Consider the following 24,233-nt stretch of genomic DNA (forward strand, 5'->3'; position numbering starts at 1 on the left):
TTATTTAATCTCCTCCAATCCTTTAGATATAGGGTGGGGATTTGATGTAATGATATTGAGTAGCATACTAATGATTTTCTCCTAATGGTGGAAACATCAAAGCATTGGACGGCAAATGAGACTGAAAGAAGACAAAAGCAATGCACAGTGGCACTCGTGCTACACAGAGATGTTACAGCATGATGGCCAATTTAAAAGTTTGAAATAAACATACAGCCTTATTACCGTAGAGAGCTCTCGCTGGTTTATAATGCTCAGATCCATTGAAGAAAAATGATTCTGCGTAATGTATTCGCGTACAAGTACTTAGTGGCTTCTAATTGGGAATCTAAATGTGTGTGAAGTAAATGAGTAATACAGAAAAGCTTTTATGACAATTTGCTGCTTGTAAGCGTCCAGCTGGGATCTCAGCAGTTGAGAGGTCACTTTGATTAGTGTACGTTATGGCCGATAAATGGTCAATGTTAAAAGAAAAAGCAAAATTTTGCCTAAATAAATGTACTTTGCACTTTCTTTGGTAACACTTTATTTTACAGTGTTATTGTTACAAATATTACATGCAGTTACTATAGCAATAACTATAAATGATGCATAATTACATACCCTAACCCATAAAATACATAATATTTCTCAGTGCTTTAATTACACTGCAACAAAGACAACTTTAACCCTTTATTTTAAGGTGTCCTTACACTGTAATTATATATTTAAGTACTGAGTAATATTATTCTACTATTATGGTTTATGGTTAGTTTAATGTAATTAAGCATTATTTACTCTTAATACTACAATAAGTGCATGTAACATAAGTAACAAGGACACTTAAATAAAGTTTTACCTTTTATTGTAAGGTGTCCGTGTTACAGTGTGATTATGTTTTTAAGTATTGAGTAATATTAATTAACTTACAAATAGGGTTAGAAATAGGGGTTGGTTTAAGGTTAGTTGCATGTAATAATTTGCATACATCATTTATAGGTATTAACGTGTAATAAGGACACTAAAATAGTGTTGTCTAAATGTAAAAAATAAAAAAATAAATCATTTAAATGCTACAGGTAAATCTGGGCATTATATATGTATCAATGTTTTATTGCACATTTTGACACTTTGCCTGTTTTTTCCTCCCCTCAGTTCTTTTTGGACAGTTTGTCCTGTTCCAGACGTCACTGAATGATGTTGTGGACATTTTCGACGGGCCGACGCAACAGTCCTCTCTGCTGTCTTCTCTCTCTGGGTCTCACTCAGGTACAGCTCAATCAATCGCTGTACTTCCTGGACTCTAAACTGAATGTGTGGCCATCATTCATCTTATGTGGCCTTAAAATGTCCCCATGTGATGCTGTTATTGCAAAACAAAACAGTGTTGCATTTCCTGTGATTTAGGACCGCATTAATTCTTTGATATCTACAGCATTGCCTCAACACACTGAAAATATTCAGAGCAATACTAAACGAATCATCTTAACAAAGATATGGTCAATATAAGAGGATAGAAACACCACAGAAGAAGATAAAATAGCTGTCGCTCTGGTGTAAAAGTGACAAGACTGTGTTTATCTCATCATTTGTGTTCATCACATCATTTGGGCCGTCCTCTAGTAAACGGCGGCATCCTTCAGTGGCTTTTTCTCTGAAATGTGGTTATTGTCGATTGATCGAACAGCCTCATGGGAGTTCAAAATAAAAAGAGACATTTCTCTTCTGCACATATACGTCTCTATCAGAAGTCTTTTGTAACCAAAAGAAGCCAAAATGATGCTCGGTGCAGTGATTTTTGATGTGTACAGATCTCCGAAATGCAATTTTAAGTTCTGTTTACTCTCTGTCTGTTTTCCAGGGGAGTCGTTGCCCTTGAGTACAGGAAATCAAATAACTATCAAGTTTACTACAGTTGGACCAGAAACTGCCAAAGGCTTTCATTTTGTATACCAAGGTCAGTTTTCAGCTCTATCACAATTTTGTGTGTGTGTGTGTGTGTGTGTGTGTGTGTGTGTGTGTGTGTGTGTGTGTGTGTGTGTGTGTGTGTGTGTGTGTGTGTGTGTGTGTGTGTGTGTGTGTGTGTGTGTGTGTGTGTGTATATGTTGTTTGATACTCATGGACAGCACTTTGGTCCATTCTAATGGTTTTGAAAGTGCTTTAGAAATAAAAGTTGAATTGAGTTGATATATATATATAATTATTATTATTATTATTATTTATTTTTTTATCCAACGTCAAAAATATTGGCTTTCCTGTAGCTCAACCAGTAGAGCATGGCACTAGCAACGCCAAGGTCATGGGTTCGAATCCCAGGGAAAGCAAGAACTGACAATAATGTAAAATGTGTACCTTGAATGCAATGTAAGTCGCTTTGGATAAAAGTGTCTGCCAAATGCATAAATGTAAATGTAATGTAAATGTAAATATTGAGAATATTTGGTACTTCCTGTAACACTGGTCAGTTTTTCATTATTACAGTATTTCTAATCAATTTTCAGTTCATAGAAATGTTTTTAATTGTTTTAGTCTTAGTTAATGATAATTAATAGCTGTGTTACATACCAGTTTTTATAGTAATGGTCAACTCACAGCCATGGGTAATTTCAATCTCATAAGATCAAATAAGACACTAAGGTTATTTCAATAATCAAATTATTTTTGGAAACAAAGATACAAGGCCATTGAAACATTAAGACATGCTTCTTACCTCAACAAATGTTTCAATCTTTGTATGAAGCGTCATAGTGTTTTGACATCTTTAAAGAGCCTTGAAATGTAAAGACAGCGTGTTCTAAAGCATTCCTCCCACACATCTTTATTTTAGTACTTTTGGAGTCAATCAAACTGACTGAACCCAGTCTGTTCCAAAAAAATTATTATATTCTCCTCTTTTAGATTGCTGGGTATTTTTGGCATGTAATATGTCTGGTCATGTATCTGTAATTTCAATAGGCAATAAACAAGATATCTGCAATGTTACAAGCGAAGGAAACCGATCAAATCCAGTATTTGTTAGCAGGTCAAGGCCTGACATTTTCATGTTGTGTTTGTTTCAGAAACAGCCTTTTTAAAGAAAGATGTGTACATTGAATAAAGGTCCTACTCTAACAGATACGCATTTATTTATTTTTGATAAAAACGTGTGGCTTCACAGACATGGCCGTTTCATTAGGGGTGTAACGGTACACAAACATGATGGTTTGGTGATCCAGCAGTGGTTTACTGAACAAACTATGTCTGTCTTTAAAATGTTACTGCAACCAACAGAAACTCACACGGCAGGTTATGGCACTCACAGTGCCTTGCGAAAGTATTCGGCCCCCTTGAACTTTGCAAACTTTTGCCACATTTCAGGCTTCAAACATAAAGATATGAAACTGTAATTTTTTGTGAAGAATCCGCAACAAGTGGGACACAATCATGAAGTGGAACGAAATTTATTGGATATTTCAAACTTTTTTAACAAATCAAAAACTGAAAAATTGGGTGTAATGAAGTTCGTTCATGGGAAGGAAGGAGGCGGGAACCGGCGAACGCTCAACAAACATTTATTTAAAGTAAAGAAACAAAATGAAAGTAAAACCGCGGACAGCCCCTCACGGACGACTGCCCGCAAACACACACCAAAATAAAACGTGGGCAGCCCCTCACGGACGACTGCCCACAAACACATAAACAAAACTAAACATAAACTCCAGGCCTGGTCCTCTCTCGTCTTCCGCTGTCCTTGCTCCTCCTTATATGCTCCCGTCACATGGCCGCGAGACGAGACCGGTGTGCCACGCAGCTGGCACTCGTGAACGTTAATCACCGGCCCGCTCTCGCGGTCCCTCGCCCCGCTGCTTGCCACACCACATACCCCCATCGCCCCTCGCAGGCCGGGGGGCACTCCCGAGACGGCGCTCTACTCCCCCTCCCCCCCTCTCCCGGGGGGGCCGATCACGGCGGCCGCGGCACCTGGGGGTAAGGACAGAGAGGCGAGAGAAATGTAGACGGGAGCACGAGGAGCCCACGGAGCCCGCGGACGAGAGAGGGGAGAGAGGGAAAAAAGAAAGAAGGGGGAAAAAAAAAAATTCTGGTCCGGTTCCCAGACACACTGCCGTTCGGCCCTCCGCCCGCCGAGAGGCTCTTCCTCGCGGTGCTGTGCGATGGCACTGGACGCCTGGTGGGCCGCTCGATCCTCCTCCGCCCCCTGGCGGCCGGCGGTGACTCCTCCTTTCGAGGGACCCGGCAGCGAGCCCCGCGCTCCCTGCTCCTCCCCTATCAGGCGGATGGCAGCAGGCTCCGGCCCCCGGCAAGCGCGGCGACTCCTCCGCTCCCTCTCGGACGGCAGCCACCCCACCTCGACCCAGGGGCACGGCAGCGAGGTCTCTGTCCCACCTTTCCCGCTCCAGCACCATCGCCTCGGGCAGCCCTCGCGGTCTTTCCTCATCCGCGCTGCCCGAACTCCTCAGCACCGCGATCCCCCTCAGTAGCGAGGGCTCTCCGACAGCGCGTCCCTCCTTCCTCCCGGGTTTCGGCACCAATGTAATGAAGTTCGTTCATGGGAAGGAAGGAGGCGGGAACCGGCGAACGCTCAACAAACATTTATTTAAAGTAAAGAAACAAAATGAAAGTAAAACCGCGGACAGCCCCTCACGGACGACTGCCCGCAAACACATAAACAAAACTAAACATAAACTCCAGGCCTGGTCCTCTCTCGTCTTCCGCTGTCCTTGCTCCTCCTTATATGCTCCCGTCACATGGCCGCGAGACGAGACCGGTGTGCCACGCAGCTGGCACTCGTGAACGTTAATCACCGGCCCGCTCTCGCGGTCCCTCGCCCCGCTGCTTGCCACACCACATAGGGCATGCAAAATTATTCGGCCCCTTTACTTTCAGTGCAGCAAACTCTCTCCAGAAGCTCAGTGAGGATCTCTGAATGATCCAATGCTGACCTAAATGACTAATGATGATAAAGAGAATCCACCTGTGTGTAATCAAGTCTCCGTAAAAATGCACCTGCACTGTGATAGTCTCAGGTCCGTTTAAAGCGCAGAGAGCATCATGAAGAACAAGGAACACACCAGGCAGGTCCAAGATACTGTTGTGGAGAAGTTTAAAGCCGGATTTGGATACAAAAAGATTTCCCAAGCATTAAACATCCCAAGGAGCACTGTGCAAGTGATAATATTGAAATGGAAGGAGTATAAGACCACTGCAAATCTACCAAGACCTGGCCGTCCCTCTAAACTTTCAGTTCATACAAGGAGAAGACTGATCAGAGATGCAGCCAAGAGGCCCATGATCACTCTGGAGGAACTGCAGAGATCTACAGCTGAGGTGGGAGACTCTGTCCATAAGACAACAATCAGTCGTATACTGCACAAATCTGGCCTTTCTGGAAGAGTGGCAAGAAGAAAAAAGTGTCGTTTAAAGTTTGCCACCTGCGAGACACACCAAATATGTGGAAGAAGGTGCTCTGGTCAGATGAAACCAAAATTGAACTTTTGGGCAACAATGCAAAACGTTATGTTTGGCGTAAAAGCAACACAGCTCATCACCCTGAACACACCATCCCCACTGTCAAACATGGTGGGGGCAGCATCATGGTTTGGGCCTGCTTTTCTTCAGCAGGGACAGGGAAGATGGTTAAAATTGATGGGAAGATGGATGGAGCCGAATACAGGACAATTCTGGAAGAAAACCTGATGGAGTCTGCAAAAGACCTGAGACTGGGACGGAGATTTGTCTTCCAACAAGACAATGATCCAAAACATAAAGCAAAATCTACAATGGAATGGTTCAAAAAGAAACATATCCAGGTGTTAGAATGGCCAAGTTAAAGTCCAGACCTGAATCCAATCGAGAATCTGTGGAAAGAACTGAAAACTGCTGTTCACAAACGCTCTCCATCCAACCTCACTGAGCTCGAGCTGTTCTGCAGGAGGAATGGGCAAAAATTTCAGTGTCTCGATGTGCAAAACTGATAGAGACACACCCCAAGAGACTCAAAGGTGGCTCTACAAAGTATTAACTTAAGGGGGCCGAATAATTTTGCAGTTTTTGGTTTGTTAAAAAAGTTTGAAATATCCAATACATTTCGTTCCACTTCATGATTGTGTCCCACTTGTTGTTGATTCTTCACAAAAAATTACAGTTTCATATCATTATGTTTGAAGCCTGAAATGTGGCAAAAGGTCGAAAAGTTCAAGGGGCTGAATACTTTCGCAAGGCACTGTATATACAAAAAAATATTATTATTTTTTTGGGCCGGCTGGTCACTATACGTGTTTTTAACACAGCACAAGGGATAAAACATTCTACACACACAGTGTGTTGAGCACGTGCAGGGATTAAAACAGCTCTGTGTTTGTTTGGTACACATGCATCCCGAACCGAAAGACCTGTGCTGAACATTTTCAGTATGAATTTGTGTACAGTCACACCCCAGCAGACACACATAGACAGTCATTTGCGAGGTAAAGCTCTAAGTCTGCACATTTCTCTTGTACCGTCCTGTCACAGCTGTACCGAGGACCAGCGCCACGCAGTGCAGTTCTGTTCCAGAGCCTCGCTTCGGCAAGCGCATTGGCAACAACTTCGCTGTGGGCGCGTCAGTGATGTTCGAGTGTAACCCAGGCTACACGCTCCACGGCTCCTCTGCCATTCACTGTGAAACCGTCCCTGATGCTCTGGCTCAGTGGAACGACACACTGCCCACTTGCGTTGGTAAGTTCAAACCTCTCTGAGTGACGCACAGTCTGTGTGGCCTTTTGTCTTCACACACCAAGCGTAGTTAGCTGAATGATGCATCACAGTGAAGTAAAGCTGTGCAGAATGTGAGCGGGAGTTTCATTTAGGGGAGCAGGGGTAATTAGGCAGATTTAGTCTGAGTAAGCTCAAGGAAACAGGCTGAGGCTGGCAGACGGACCCTGGGAAAGCCAAATATCATGATACAAGCACAAACGCTCTTTTTTTAGAGATCATATCTGAGCTCTGCCAATCTCTCTTATTGTAGACTTTCTGCTAAGCTTTTGACTCTTATGTTTTTTCCTGTCATATTTAGACTGAAAAGAAAGCAGCAATTGCCTAATCAGTTAGTAAAAAAATCTAAAAATAAAAATACAAAAATCTGCAATATTATGAAATATTATTACAATTTAAAATAATGGTTTTATTTTTTATATATGCTTTAAAATGTAATTTATTCCTGTGATCAAAGCTGAATTTTCATCATCATTACTCCAGTCTTCAGTATTCATTGATCAATAAAAAGTTTTTTTTTTTTTTACGCATTTATTTAAAATAAAAATCTAAGGTACCATTGAAAAAATTATTTAGCAAGGATTTTTAAATTTGGAATAAAAGGTGATAGTAAAGATTTATATTGTTAGAAAAGATTTTGAATGCTGTTTTTTTTTTTTTTTTTTACTTTTTAATCAATTTAATCAATAAATCCATAAAAAAGTATCACATGTTCCAAAAAAATTATGGTAACATTAAAATTATAACAACATTAATGATAAATGCTCATATCAGAATGATTTCTGAAGGATAATGTGACACTGAAAACTGGAGTAATGAGACTGATGAATATTCAGCTTTGCATCGCAGAAATAAATTATATTTTAAAGTATATTATAATAGAAAATCATTATTTTACAATTATTTCACAATATTTCTCAATATTTCTCAATATTTCATATATTTCACAATATTACTGTTTTGTTTTTGTTGATCAAATAAATGCAGGCATGATGAGCAGACTTCTTTCAAAAACATTAAAAAATATTACCAAATATATTATAATATTTCCTTTTTGTATATGATATGTGACAATTTAACTTATTATTATTATTATTATTAATTGTATTATTAATAAGTGTATTATTATTATTACACATTTTTATTATTAGTGTTGTCTATATACACCAAAAGTTTGAAAATGTTGGAAAGATTTGTTTTTGAAAGAAGTCTCTTCTGCTCAACAAGGCTGCATTTATTTGATCATAAATTCCATACAAGCTGTGATATTATGGTGTTTTATTACAAGTTAAAATATATTTTACAATTAAATTATTCCTAAAACTATTATTATAGTTTTTAGCATCATCAGTGTCACATGACTCTTCAGAAATCATTCTAATTGGCTGAAACTGAAAACTGTTGTGTTGCTCCATGTTTTTGTAGAAACCCGATACATTTTTCAGGTTTTTTTGGTGAATGGAAAGCATTGATTTGGGTGGGGGGGGGTGATTTATTGCTATGGAAAAGTCTTTACTGTCATGTTTGATTTTATTTGTTGCTACCTGCTGTTTCAATATCATTAGTAGTCACATTTTTACATCATTAGTCAAAGAAACTGTCATGACAGTCACAGTCATGGAGGAACACCTTTAATTTGACAGCTAAGTATTGAACTTTTCGCCATCTCCTCCCTCACATTCCCTGCATGCAACAAGTTGCTCTCACTGTTACTTCAGGGGGAAAAAACACACAAAAAATCAATTTTTCTTCATATTGTTTTCCCCCCAACAGGAGGCACACCTTTATGTTACAAGCGCTGATAGAATATGAGAATACTGAAATGTTGCTCATGACAGGCGTCTGCTTTATCGTTTTATTCCCCCGCTCATCTCTGTGTATTCTGACTGAAAGGTCAGCGATCTGTGATTTGTCCCATGATTACCTGAGCACATGCTGCATTCCATATATCACTGCTAAAAAATGAATGACCCCAAAATTGCAGGGAAGTGAATTCGGTGAATAATTTAAGAATCTGACACAGATATATTGAGACCTGCTCCATATCCGGCCTCCCTGTTTTCTCCTCGCTCTCTTTCTGCAACGTCGGACATCAATCAGGATGTCCGTACCCACTCGCAGCTGTTTAAACAAAGTGATTGGCTTTGACCTCTAGATAATCCGCTTGTCCTTGACAGATAGCATCTTACCTAAGCATAGGATAACAAAGACAGTTGTGCCCTGCCGGAGTCAGATAGCAGCCTGTGCTTTGTTATTGACAGATCCACTCAGTGGCTTCTAGAGCTGCTCCAGACAATGGCTGGCAGGACTTCGGCAAACGGGGAATTACTTAATCAGGCTTCTCCTGTGGGAGAAAGACGACATGTTACACATTCTTTCCTGATGTTTCTGTGCTTTGTAAATGCAGTGAAAATTAAAGACTGTCATTAGAAGAGTGTAAAATGCAGCATCTAGGAGAACAGAACTGAGAAGAACAGTTTACCCAAAAATAAAAATGTGGTCATCGACAGACGCCAGCACACACTTTTACCGTTAAAGAGGACCTATGCTTTTTATATGTGTAATGTAATGGCGCTATTTGAGTTTGAAAAAGGTCTGCAAAAGCACAAATATCAGTCTCACTGTTTCTGGAGTCCCTGAAATGCCCTTGAGTTTTCTTCCGGGAATGAACACGTCACAATATTCCTCATTTAAATAATTTGTAATCAGAATAAAGGGGGGAGCTTGGTTAAGTTGGTTATTAGGGGCTGGACCTTTACCAAACACGCTCGAAGTGCTTGACCAATCACAGTACACTGCTCCAACCGACCTATCAGAGCACACTGTGTTTTCCAGAAGAAGGGGCTTCATAGAGACAGGAACTAAACGGAGCGTTACTGACAGACTGGGAAGAGAGGAGCCGCAACAATGGAGAATATGAAGAAAATAATGTAATAAATAAATGAAAACCTAGTAGAGCCTATAATAAGTCCTCTTTAAAATATAGGTGGAGAAATCATATGCATATAACTTCTAGGGCTGCCCTCACTAAAGATTTTTCTAGTTGACTATTAGTTGTTAATTTAAGCGATTAGTCAACTAATCGCACGTGTTCATTAATAAGCCAAATCATAATAATGAGCCTTTAATTATGTATACATAGCCTAATCAGTGCTCAAACGCACGCATAAAGATTGCCTCAGTGCACCTGCAGAAGTGATGATTATGAGTGTGTCATGAAAAAACAGCTAGGAGACTGTCTGAACATTTTAATAATTTATTAATAATCTCCGCAACTCTGCAGTAGAGATGCCTGTATGTGGGCTACGTTTCATATGGATTTACATCATCTGAGAATATTTGTTTTGCACTTGAGTTGGTTGACAATTGCTTGTAACACGCATGGTTTAACATTTTCCACACATTCCAGGATGACGTTTACTAGTTTTTTACTATTTACTAGTTCCCATATCAACACTATATAGAGAAACAATAGCGCCAAAATTAAAAAATCTTTGGAAGATATCACTGAACATTTATTTTACCATAGCAAACGTTTTTTGTGTTTATTTAAAATAAGACAAATCTGATATTATTTGAATCTTATATCTGTTATTTAACAGCTGAGCTCGTTCTTTAATCCTGGTCTAACAGCAGAAGACGCGAGCCAGGGTTTAAATCCTAGTTGTGCAGGCGGGGCATGTTGTCACACTGTGTTACAATGAGCCCCTATTAGAACTATGATATTATATTCTATACTTTTATGAATTATTTTGAGAAACCATGAGAAAAGGCTAAATAAGGACTGAGAGTCAGTGTTCAGTGTTGTCAAAATCAAAATAAGTTTTTTTAATTATTATATCAGGTAACATTTTAAGCTGTGATATGCTTATGTTACAGTGTACCCCACCTATGGGACATGTTGTCACATTTCACATCCATTCTTTCAGGGTAAATCAAGAAAAAAAGTATACACTGTATTAATGAAACAAAGCCACATAATTGTACTAGGCATGTGTGTAATTAATGTGGGGGAAAATAAACACTAAACTCTCTGGATTTACACAAACTGAGACAGTCAGAAAGCGTTAGGTTGTGCCCCGCTCTCCCTTATGTCTCGTGTGTGAGACGAGTTTTGGTTTGTTTGTTGACACGCTTCCATGCCATGCCATGTCCATGCCAAAGTAATGTTTATGAATGTCATAAAAAACTGTTGACTAGTCTCTGCAACCCCTAGTACAGTAGAACAAACATGCATGACAAACTACTAAACGGACAAACTTCTCAACAGAGTGCTAGTCACTCTCTGCTCTCTCCGCACCAGTCTTTTTTTTCACATTTTTCATTTCATTAAAGTTTTTTCTACAATTTAACTAAATGAAAAACCAAGTTATATGCTGATTACAGGAGCCTAGCAACACCTACTCAGTATGTGATTTAAAAGGAGAAGTATATTTTTAAAGGCAGGAAAGCATCAAGGCCTAGTCGTGAGTGATCATACAGCCAAGTTAGCTTTGATTACTCATCAAAAGTTGCTCCTCTTTTGTGCCGACGCCGATGGATTCCTTCTATTTACGCAGCACTGAAAGTCAATGCTTATTGTAACACACTTTCCTGTCTTCACAGTGCCTTGTGGAGGGATAATGACGATGCGTAAAGGGACCATTTTGTCCCCGGGTTACCCGGAACCCTATGATAACAACCTCAACTGTGTGTGGAAGGTGTCTGTTCCTGAGGGAGCTGGAATCCAAGTGAGTGGAGGAGCCTGTTTGAAGTCCCTCAAATTAAATGTTTCAGACAAGAAGCGTCAGTGATGGAAAAGTTTAAACTACAATAAAGAGAATTCTTAATGACTTAATTAAATATGCATAAGGCAATGTTTAATTTAGAAATGATGGGGAGCACAGTTCTACAAACTTCATTGCCGGTCTGTTTCTTCACCACCTTGCCTGTTTTTTGCAAATGTAGTACTTTTGTTGATATAGCATTATGAGTGTTTGTTGAATTCTCACACTGCGTTTACTGTGTACTTGCGTATCCAAATACACCAAATCCCACAAAATCACTTTCATTGTAATCAGTGACACTCTCTGCTCTGGAAAAATCTGTTGCATTGTGCCGCGGCTTCGCCTGACAGACGTCCAGTTTCTATTTCTAATCATATGTGCACATTGTTTTGCTATTCATTTTATTCATTGTATATTTAAAGGAACTGTTTGTAAGAAATGTATTTCAATGAATCATAAAATGGCTCTGATATGTCACTAGACATTAAGAAATCATGTTAATTTCAAATACTTATATCACTGACAACAGTAGTCCGGCCAGGATATTGTCATTTAAAAGTTGTTGTTGCAGCCCTCAACTGATGCTGATGTTGACATGTTGTGTTTTGGCCTAAGCTCCGCCCTCAACCTATCGACCAATCACGGAGTCAGTAGTGTTTGGACATCTGGGTTGCCAGATCTGCTTTAGTTACCACAGCTGCAGATCTACAAACGTTCCTGCTGATCCTGCAGCCAATCTGGCAACCTTGAATCGGTGGGAGGGGGAGAGGGGACACACCGCTCTACAGTCATTTGAAAGCGATTGCAATACCAGTTTTGGCCACAATCTTACATACCCTTCCTTTAAATGACATTTGACAGTTGTATCAAAGCCATTTGAAGTCCTTTTAAATCAACATCATCTTTTGTTTCTAAATATATGCAGTTTTTAGCAATTGTAGCTAGCATTTATCAAAATTATTTGTGTAAAAATACTTTTCAAAAGTTTAAGCTTGGTAAGAATTTTTTTTATGCTTTTGAAAAAACATCTTGTGTTCAGCAAAGGTAAAATATTATTACAATTTAAAATAACTATTTTCTGTCTGAATCTGTTTTAAAATCTAATTTATTCTTGTGATCAGAGCTGAATTTTCAGCATCATTACTACGGTCTTCAGTGTCACATGATCCTTCAGAAATCATTCTAATATGAGGATTTGATCCTCAAGAAACCTCATACGTTTCTCCGAATTCTTTGATGAATAGAATGTTCAAATAAACAGAATATGAAAGAATTTGAAATATACATATTTTGGGGCACTGTAAAAGTCCTTAATGTCAGTTCATCAGTTTAATTCACCCTTGCTGGATAAAAATGTATTTCTTAAAATCATATTGACTTCAAAGTCATGAACAGTAAGAATAAAAGTGTGATTGATATATATATGGAAAGGAGCTCAATGCGGGTATGACACTGTCTTTGTGTTTTTCTTCATAAATCAGATCCAAGTTGTGAGTTTTGCCACAGAACATAACTGGGATTCTCTGGATTTCTATGATGGCGCAGACAACAATGCACCCAGACTGGGCAGCTACTCAGGTGAGAGCTCAACTACTGCAAAAGTACATCCTGTTACCTGTTTGAGAAGGTGAAATCTTTCCCTTCACTTCAAGGGTCCTCATCATTATATACTGAATATGCAATGTATATCCCACACTCTTTTATATCAGCTGTCACCACATGATATTTTAAATAATTTAACAGCATATTTGCATGTTCACTGTCTATGTCAGTCAGTGGTCACATGACATGCAGGTAAAATGTTTGATCTTGTTAGTAAGTATTTTGCTTTAATTTATTTTCAATTTTATGAATATTTCATTTTTAGCTGTAATTATTTGCAAACCCCAATTTGGCTTTGAAAATATGGAAAATAAATACACTAAAGACTGGAAATTTTACAACTGTTTTACAACTTTTTGTAATCATTGGGAATAAGTTTGGTTATGCTGTGTGCAATGATCATCATTCAGAAATATATCACCGCTGAAAGCTACGATTGACCAATCAGAATCAAGAATCCAGACAAGTGTCATTTTATAAGCTTGTGTAATTCATATTACAGTCATATTACATTAAGAGTGTTTTAATGCCTCCTTCCAAAGACAATAATCTTTGCTCTTTACCAAAAGGAATTCAAATAAAAACATCAGAGATTGCTCACCAGATTATTAATTGAGTCACACCTTCAGAAACTTGTTTGTAATTTTTAAAGCCAGCAAAGCAATCTTGGAGGAGGCTGCCCATGCTGTTTTTGGTCAGCTAATGAAATGCTCTGTCTGGCAGCACATCGTAAAGGCTCTCCACCTCACCACTCAGCTCTTCGTGTGTTTAAAACGGAGCGGCCAGAGGAAGTGTACTGATGCTAACAGCTTGTCATAGCTGAGCCCTGATGGCTCAGTGCTCTTCTTGTCATCAAGACACGTGTACAGTGTTTAAAACAATGTTTCAGGGCTATCCACTGGTTTGGAGTGTCCTGTTGGGAATAGTGACTTTATCTTGCTTTCAGGGACAGTGAAGGTTTTTATGGCTGCGCTGCGGGAGCAGTAATTGAGATGGTTCCAGCAGCTCAGACGTTGACCTCAGAGTTGAACTGTACGGCAGGAAGTATTTGAAACAGGCTGCCGTGTCACAAGACGAATGTTAACAGGTGTACCAGAACTTTTCTTCACAGCAGGAACATTAAAGATGTTCCCATTAAATAAGACTCTTTATAAGAGGTCTTAGGCCACTCTTCCAAATGCTCTAAACGTCTTTGCTTGATAATCCGCTTTATCTGTTTCTTATTTCAACCCCAGCTGATGTGATTTTGACGGTGCAAAAGTAAAGAACCACAGCTTTTCTTAATCTTCAACGTTCATAACGCAGTCTTCTCCTTTATCAGGAACCACCATTCCTCAGCTCCTGAATAGCACGTCTAACAACCTCTACCTGAACTTTGTGTCAGACATCAGTGTGTCAGCAGCAGGCTTCCATCTGGAATACACAGGTACAACACTGCAGCAGAATGTAACAGCATTACTCTTTTGATTCCTTTCAATTGACGGGGTCTGTTAAATAAAACCCAACATCCTTCTGTACTGCACTTATGACCCTAGGCCTTGACCTCGCGGGGAAATCATTTTTATAGTAGTAACAAGTTGGATGGATGGATGGATGGATGGATGGATGGATGGATGGATGGATGGATGGATGGATGGATGGATAGATAGATAGATAGATAGATAGATAGATAGATAGATAGATAGATAGATAGATAGATAGATAGATAGATAGATAGATAGATAGATAGATAGATAGATAGATAGATAGATAGGGTGGGATTGGCAGGATGGATGGATGGAGATAGATAGATAGATAGATAGATAGATAGATAGATAGATAGATAGATAGATAGATAGATAGATAGATAGATAGATAGATAGATAGATAGATAGATATGGTGGGATTGGATGGATGGATGGATGGATGGATGGATGGATGGATGGATGGATGGATAGATAGATAGATAGATAGATAGATAGATAGATAGATAGATAGATAGATAGATAGATAGATAGATAGATAGATAGATAGATAGATAGATAGATAGATAGATAGGGTGGGATTGGCAGGATGGATGGATGGAGATAGATAGATAGATAGATAGATAGATAGATAGATAGATAGATAGATAGATAGATAGATAGATAGATAGATAGATAGATAGATATGGTGGGATTGGATGGATGGATGGATGGATGGATGGATGGATGGATGGATGGATGGATGGATGGATGGATGGATAGATAGATAGATAGATAGATAGATAGATAGATAGATAGATAGATAGATAGATAGGGTATGGATGGATGGATGGATGGATGGATGGATGGATGGATGGATGGATGGATGGATGGATGGATGGATGTGGAAAATGAGCTGGTTGCAGCCAACGGATATATTTTCATAGCAGAATTCGGCCAAGTTATCTGTGACTGCATGTGCCGAGCCAGAGAGAGAGAGACACCTGTTCTTCACAAAACAGAGCCAGGTGTCCACATTTACATCCATACAATAATTAGCCAGAAAACCGTTCCTTCTAACCAAATGATCTAACCACCGCCAGATCCTCACCGGCTTGCTGAAATACAAAGCTCTGTCCATTCAAGAGCTCAGCGACCTGAGATCTCTTCCGAACAGAAGCTGTCAGTGCCTTTCTGTGGAGAGGTTTTATAAAGCACATGATTGCAGCAGGTTTGATCTGTGTGTGTTTACAGCTATTGGCCTAGACACATGTCCAGAGCCTCAGACTCCAACCTATGGGATTAGAGTCGGGGATCGATACATGGTGGGAGATGTCGTCATGTTCCAGTGTGAGCAAGGATACTCTTTACAGGTGAAGTTTCTTTCGTGCTTTGATCAAATTGATTTTTCGTCCATGCAAGCTTGCATATATGAGCATATATGTTCCTGGGAGCACAGTGCTGTATTTGTGATCAGAAAAAGTTGATCTGTGTTTTTTGTTTTTTGTTTTTTTTGTCTAGGGAAATGCCCATATCACATGCATGCCTGGACCCGTGAGGAGGTGGAATTATCCGGTACCTCTTTGCCTCGGTACGGTCTTATTAAATTCATTGTGGAAGATTGTGTTTCTCACTCTTAGATTCCCTTTCATCAGCAGATGAATCAGAGGTGCCATGATGGGTTATGTGAGTTCGGCTGAAGTTTGATTCATCGTCTCCTCCTTACGCTTCTCCTGTCCCGGCAGGTTTTATTTAATTCTGTTCCTAAAACGCAGAGCACGGCAGAGTTTTCGATCACGCTATAGAACATTGTGATGGATTATCTGGTGTTTATTTACGGGGCCGTTTTTAAAGTGAAAGCCAACTAGAACCTTTATGTTTCAGCGTTTGCCTTCATTTTTCAACTGTTTTAGCCTCAGCCAAGCTGAAAATCCTGAAATACCTAGCTCAATAATTCACCAGCCAGCTGCTCGTACACATCCTCAGTGCAAGCGCCCACACAACTGTGACTTTAACACTCCTTTCCGAATGCTTTCTGCTCAACTCCGAGCAGAATAACACAAACTATGAAGAGAGAGAAAAAAATCTTTTCGACATGGTGAGTGGCACATAGTGCACTATATAGGCGATAGGGAACGATCAGACAGTGCACTATATAGGGGATAGGGAACGATCAGACGTGCACTATATAGTGGATAGGGAACGATCAGACAGTGCACTATATAGGGGATAGGGGAACAATCAGATAGTGCACTATATAGGGGATAGGGGAACAATCAGATAGTGCACTATATAGGCGATAGGGAACATGCATATCCCCTATATAACACATTAGCATGCGCATTTACAGTTGTAATTAAAAATGTTGACGCGCCAATAAAATAATAGGAAACAAGGGTCCCAGGGTGTCCCTTAACACAGTCTGTGAGCCCGGTTGTGAGCTTTGAGTGTTGCAAACCAAAACATAGTAACTCTCGAGAGGAAATGACCGATTTGGCCATTGATTTGCTGTTTATGTTTGTGGGGGATCTCTCTTTTCCATCTGGTCCTTGTGGAATGCAAGATGGAGATTCTCTTTGACTGCCAAGCTGATGTGCCAGACATCTCTTAGCCCTCCACTGCATCAACCCCTTCTGTTTCTAGCACATCCTGTGTGGCCAGCAGGCTTTTTGATGAGACCAAGTGTGTCTTTTTTCCTCAGATCAGTCCGTCACTGATCAAGGGCACTTTGTTTATCTTTTATATTTCTTTGGCTCATGTTTGAGTTGGCTGTCCCTTGACCTGCCCAATTCCCCGTGCCTCATGTTTAAAAGAAGTTTGAAGGAATGTTCTACTGATATATGCATTGTCCCAAAACTAGACCTCCCATCCATGACTATTATCTGTGATCTCTATATTACTTTTAAAAATCACAGCTTAAATCCTCATACCTCTTAAAAGAGACAATAGCTTTTGTTTTTGTTCCAAGCAAATAAACTGCAGACCAGAATCTTCCAGTGCATGTTTATAGCTTTTATTTCTGCTTCTCTGCTAATCTATATCGCTTCTTCTTTAGCAAGTCCAATCTAGGAGTATGTGAAACGTAAAGAATGAACAGGGGAGTTGATGTAATATTTAAATGGAGTTTCTCTTGCCAACTGCAGCTTTACACCGGTCTTGGACTGAATCTGATTCAGTCATTTAACAGCGTGAGGCCCATCTTCTGTAATTCACAATCACAATGAAGTTTTACTGGCCACGTGTGATCATAACTACGATGTCAGCAATTATGATCAGTCTTAGGGTTACACGACTACTTGTTCTTCATGTTGACTCACATGACCTCAACTGCATTACAGTCCACTTCGTGACAACAGGAGGGAAATTCTTCTGTCCATAAAATGTATCCTGTGTATTTGCATGCAAAATATATGGAATTATGCAAAAGTAATGCATTCACACAATACACAAAATCATAGTGAAGCTGAGATTTTATAGTTCTACTGTGAAAAAAAACTAAAAGTGTTGTTACTGTTTTCTGCAGCATTTTTGAGAATAAAAGCAGAATAATTTTAGCAGTGGGAATATGCACAATATGATGATGTTGATCAGTTTAAGTTAATATTACTATATATTATAAACAAACGTGAATTATACATTTTTATATACAGTCTATTTATACATTTAAAAATGTTTCACCAGTTTCTAAGATTATTAAAATCCCAGTTTAATAAATAACAAATAAAAACCATTGACTTCCATGGTATTTATTTTGTATTTCATGCCATCAACTTCAAGTCTGGTTTCCACAATTCTTGATTTTTATGTACTATCCCTTTAATTGGAATTTGTTTAATTCAGCCACAGGTGTTTGGCTAATGTGACTTTCTAATGTGTGCTGTAATCATTCAGTGAAGCACTAGAGATTGCATGACAGTGCAACACATTACATTTTGGCAGTGTGTGAAGTGACTCTTTATCTGTATATTCACAGCTCAGTGTGGCGGAGCCATGACGGAGGTTAGCGGAGTGATTCTGAGCCCTGGTTTTCCTGGCAATTACCCAAGTGCTCTGGACTGCACCTGGACGGTCACCCTTCCCACTGGCTTCGGTACACGCATGCCATTAAACTGTGCATTATTGATCTACAGAACTGTGTGACTCTCTGCCTTTTATCAGCATCACTTAATGTTGTCAACGTGTTGTTTAAGGAATCCATGTGCAGTTCCTGAACTTCTCCACCGAGGCAATCCACGACTTCCTGGAGATCCGAAGCGGACCTAGTGAGACCGGTACGGTGATCGACAGGTTCAGTGGGCCGCAGGTCCCTGAGTCGCTCTTCAGCACAACCCATGAAACCAGCTTCTTCTTCCACAGTGACTATTCCCAAAATAAACCTGGATTTCACATTACATACCAAGGTAAGATTTTTAAAGAGGTCATATCGTGCCTTTTTACAGTTTTTGGCTCTACTATAGGTTTTCATGCTTGAATTGTCATTATTTCCCCATATTCTCAATTGCTGCAGCTCCTCTCTTCCTTGTCTTTTAAAGGGTTAGTTAAACCAAAAATGAAATTGAAGTCATTAACTCCTCCCCCTATTGTCGTTCCTCACCCGTAAGACCTCCGTTCATCTCAGACACAATTTAAGATATTTTATATTTAGTCCAATAGCATATCCAAGTGTATACACACTTTACTGTCCATGTCCAGAAAGGGAATTAAAAGCATCATCAAAGTAGTCCATATGAGACATCAGTGGATTAATTAGAAAATCTTGAAGCATCAAAAATACATTTGGTCCAAAAATAACAAAAACTACGACTTTATTCAGCATTGTCTTCTCTTGCTTGTTTGTGTTCAATCCTCAAATAAAGATTCAAACGGTTATGAATCAGTAAATCGATCAATGATTCGGATCGCCAGTGTCACGTGATTTCAGCAGTTTGGCAGTTTTACACACGATTCGAATCATGAATCAATCCGCTGATTCATGGCCTTTTGAATCTTTATTTGAGGATTGAACACAAACATGCAAGAGAGGACAATGCTGAATAAAGTCGTAGTTTTTGTTATTTTTGGACCCAAATGTATTTTGGATGCTTCAAGAGGTTCTAATTAACCCACTGATGTCTCATATGGACTACTTTGATGATGTTTTTATTCCCTTTCTGGACATGGACAGTATAGTGTGCATACACTTGCATACACTCTCAGATTAAATATAAAATATCTTAAACTGTGTTTTGAAGATGAACAGAGGTCTTATGGGTGTGGAACGACATTAGGGTGAACTAACCCCTTAACGCTCTGTTTAGTTTTCTCTGTGAAGCCGCTCTTTCTGAAGAACACGGTGTGCTCTTATTGGTCAGCTGGAGCAGTGTGTTGTGATTGGTCAACTGCTTCGAGCGTGTTTGGGAAATGTCCAGCCCCTTACCATAACCACCATTTTCAACACACTCATAACTCAACCAGGCCCGCCCTTTATTTTGCATATGTCTTGGGCGGGAATTATTTAAATGAGGAATATTGTGATGTACCAAATCCAATATAGAGAATAACACTAGGAATTTGCAGAGCTTTTTTGAAGCTCAAACAGCAGCATTACTGACTTAGGGAAAAAGTTAAAAATGTAAAAAAAGCATAATAGGTCTTCTTTATCCATCGGGGGTGTTAGTATTGATGGAAGAAGTTACTTCCCAAAGTCCTTTTGCATTCATCCTCCTCACTTGTGATGTCCTTGTTTCTTTTTTTCAGCCTATCAGCTGCAGAGCTGTCCTGACCCCCGCCCTTTCAGGAATGGTATCGTAATAGGAAGTGACTTTAGTGTGGGCATGACGGTGTCTTTTGAGTGTTTGCCCGGTTACTCGCTCATCGGTGAGACTTCGCTAACCTGCCTCCATGGAATCAGCAGGAACTGGAACAACCCTATACCACGCTGTGAAGGTGGCGTTTTACTCTCCCCCTCAATATAAATTCCTCATACACCGCCCTAATTCGGTATTGAAATTGAATGACCCCAGCGTTTCATGCGTTCAACTGCACACTGTAAGTTATTATGGAAGTGTCATCAGTCGCTTACAGCTGATGACATTAAACCCAAGCCCACGAGTGAGATGTATTGCCTTATCACAGCAATATTACTACATAATGTGTGATGTTAAACAGTGCCGTGCGTCTTTACGGTAAGAACAAATTCTCAATGGCTCACTGGTCAACATTATTTCCCAGAATTCACTGAGGTGATGCCACGGCAGAGTGATCACTGAGATGAACTTTAAGAGATAAAACCTTTAAAGATGGAGTAGGTCATTTTGTTCTTGTTCCTCCAGCTCCTGTTCATTTTCAATATGAAGCAGCCTTGAACTGTTTACTGACACCTATTGGCATTGATTGGAACTGGCTGATATAAAAATCTCTATTTTGAGTGTGTGTATATGTATCTGTATGTGTGTGTATATATGTATATATATATATATATATATATATATATATATATATATATATATATATATATATATATATATATATATATATATATATATATATACATATACATATACATATATATATATATATATATATATGTGTGTGTATATATATATATATATATATATATATATATATATATAGAATGAAACTGAATATATGAAATGAAATTCTTAGTGATATAAAAAGATATAATAATAGCACAATGAGCATTGAAATGGATATGATTTACTGAACTTACCTAGTTTTGATATTAATGTTAACATCATTGACTTGCAAGCCACAGAAAAAAAGACTAATCACAAATCAAACTTATTAGCAAATTAAAATCATTGCAGTATCATGAATATTCAACATATCACAGTCCTTGTGTGGATGAAGAATCATGTAATAAAAATCTTTGTTTCTTAGCTGATGCCTTTAAAGAAGCATCTCTTCTTAGGTGTTTCTTAACATTAGCACAAAAACATTATTTATTCATCATTCATGGAACATTTTAATTGGATGTTAGTCTGTTTTTTACACATTACTTACTTTTTCTGTCAGGTGATATAGATGTGTTCCCTTAATGTTTTCTCTAACGTTCATTAAACAAAACAAAAACAAAAATTTGTAAACATTTTTAAAATGTTCTGAGAATATTGAGAAATAACAGTTCCATAACATTAGCAAAATGTTCTTAGAGCATATTTGTGTTTGTTGGGTTCACAATTTTTCACCTATCATTAATTTATTCTGGGGTCACGTGAGTAGTATTGAGCTGGTCATGTGATATAAACATGGCTGCCACCGTGATAGGGAACCGTATGTAGAATAAAGCATGCACCTTCATGCAAATGTTCTGTTGATACACAAAATGTATGGTGATAACATTACTTTGTTTTCTGTCTTCCTCAAAGCTTTATGTGGTGGAAACATCACCTCCATGAACGGCACCATATTCTCTCCCGGTCACCCAGCCGAGTACCCCAATTTCCAGGACTGTGTGTGGAGCGTCCGGGTCCCGCCAGGAAACGGCATCTATATCAACTTCACCGTCCTCAGCACTGAACCCATCTACGACTACATCACTGTGTGGTAAACTCACATTAAAACCTCTTGGATATGTGATGATGAGCTGATGAGAATCAGTTAATATTCATTGGTATATGGCCAATAATAATAACTGGAGAAGTAAGAGAGACTGCATATGCAGATGATTGAGCCACAGGAAAGAAGGGCCATTTGATATAGTCTAAACGTCCTTGAACGTAAGCTGTTGTGTGCGAAACAGCCTGCGGTCCTGTAGAAAGCCCCAAAGCACGCCAACGCGTAACTGTGGAAGGATTTTAGGACTAGCTGGCGCCGCATTTGTTTGGTTAGGCATCACAGTATCGCTTCATTTGAAAAGCAGTTATATAAATTGCCTTTGCACAGTTCTTCAAGTCAGCGGGCGAATTTCAGGTTTTGCTTCTGTGTTCCCTAATGTGGTTTCTTGTTACTAAAATGGAAATTGAACTTCTTTTTGCTTGACTTTGTTTGGATAACACTGCCTAGAGGTGAGAACAAATAGAATAGTAGCTAAATATTTACATTTATATATTTAGATGCCGTTTTAATATTTCAATGTAGATTAAATAGATGTTTAGTTGTATTTACCATTAGTGCACGTGTTTACCATTATTCAAAAGTAAGTTTAAGTTTTTTCAAGTTCAGCAAATATACATTATAAAATACAGACTGGATAAAAATAGTTTTTAAAGGGGTCATGGACTGAATTGTTTTATTGTTTCATAATGTTTCCTGCGGCGCACTTATAAAGTTATAATTAGTATAATTTTTATATTTTCAAATGGTTATAATAAAAAAATAAATGCATTTTCCTACCCTGATTTGAACACTGTTTCAAGGGGCGTGTCTGCTGTGAGACCTCAGTGTAAATGCCCACTGCTGTGATTGGCTGACATCTTTGCATATGAAATAGCAAGTATTACATGTGGAACTCTCTTTTACTGTTTTTACTACTACAGCTCTCAAGGTTAACTAATCGTGAAAAGTGCTGATTAAAGCATTATATTTAGATCTATAGCATTATATTCAGATTTGTCTCATTATATTCAGACAGTGGCATGAAAGGTTTCAGGGATGATCATTGTAGCCGATCTCACATATGAATGCTGTGATCTTATCATTGTAACTCAATTTCTGCACTCTTAAGAATGCTTTCATCATAACTAACAGTGCAAACACAATGAAAATAAGAGATCCGTTGATTATAACGGGAGCTCAGTCACTGATAAACTCGCGATTATTTGTCAACAATGATAGAGATTGTAAAGGGAGCAATCTTTGATCGCTTTCTATATATAATTTAATCACAGTTTAAATATAGATTATTTTCATCCTATTAAGAGAAGAAATGTGAAGTTGAGTGTTTAGTCACTGGTTTGATTTACTGACACATAGACAAAGAATATCTGACTGTACATGAATCATTACATATCAGAATCCCTGGTCTCAGATCAGCCATTAGAATTAACACGGTTACTCACATGTTGTGGCGTTACTGTCAGGTCAATTGTAAAAACCTGTTTGTAAAGCCTGTGCTGAAATTAACACTGATTTACCAAAGAATCCACAGTGAAATGTAGCGAATCTAAAAAAAATAATGCTCAACTGAGACATCCACATTGTTGAACATGAATAAGCACATTCCTATCATTAGGATCCTTTAGAAGGTAATGTTATTTGTAGTCCAGTGATCCTGTATCGCTCTTCTCTCCTCGTCATCTCACTAACACTCCAGGGGGCGGAGCCAAAGTTGCGATGATGAAGTAGGCGTTGATCATCTTCTGCAGGGGGCGGTCTTTCACCGATCTATAGAAAGGCACATTCAACAATGAGTCGGCATATAGGCTTAGTTACAATAAAAGCTGTTTTTGGACTAACAAATAAGTTTTCAGTTCTGAAAAGTACAGGATATTCTTATATAAGCTCACATAAAATTAGATTTGTTCAGTGTATCACCCCTTTGAAGTATTTTTTAATGTATTTAAATTTTACTTTTTATTAATATATTCTACAAGGACAAAAGTAAACTTCTTAAATGTACCTTAATTATCTTTCTCAAAAGTTGTCATGTGCTCAGTTTGTAGGCATAAATGACTTTTTGTTGCTTTTGTGCATAATTTCCCTTCTGAGCTTTGAATCTTCAACCTTTCAGGAATACATTTTGCTAATTAAGTAT

At 38.8% G+C, this 24,233-nt stretch overlaps 1 protein-coding gene across 3 annotated transcripts in view; it reads left to right on the forward strand.

Annotated features, from left to right (window-relative positions):
* csmd3b (CUB and Sushi multiple domains 3b) overlaps positions 1–24,233 on the forward strand; it is a 500,836-nt gene that overhangs the window by 364,226 nt on the left and 112,377 nt on the right. For all 3 annotated transcript variants that reach the window (XM_067425814.1, XM_067425815.1, XM_067425816.1), the window contains 12 exons: positions 1,135–1,248; positions 1,841–1,936; positions 6,490–6,693; positions 11,335–11,459; positions 12,977–13,073; positions 14,419–14,523; positions 15,794–15,912; positions 16,061–16,130; positions 18,513–18,629; positions 18,730–18,939; positions 20,276–20,464; positions 21,907–22,084. In XM_067425814.1, the coding sequence (XP_067281915.1) occupies positions 1,135–1,248; positions 1,841–1,936; positions 6,490–6,693; positions 11,335–11,459; positions 12,977–13,073; positions 14,419–14,523; positions 15,794–15,912; positions 16,061–16,130; positions 18,513–18,629; positions 18,730–18,939; positions 20,276–20,464; positions 21,907–22,084 (1,624 nt within the window). The remainder of the gene's footprint in view (positions 1–1,134; positions 1,249–1,840; positions 1,937–6,489; positions 6,694–11,334; positions 11,460–12,976; positions 13,074–14,418; positions 14,524–15,793; positions 15,913–16,060; positions 16,131–18,512; positions 18,630–18,729; positions 18,940–20,275; positions 20,465–21,906; positions 22,085–24,233) is intronic.

This window comes from Pseudorasbora parva, chromosome 19 (assembly GCF_024679245.1).
Source record: "Pseudorasbora parva isolate DD20220531a chromosome 19, ASM2467924v1, whole genome shotgun sequence".
In the NCBI taxonomy this organism is placed as follows: domain Eukaryota; kingdom Metazoa; phylum Chordata; class Actinopteri; order Cypriniformes; family Gobionidae; genus Pseudorasbora; species Pseudorasbora parva.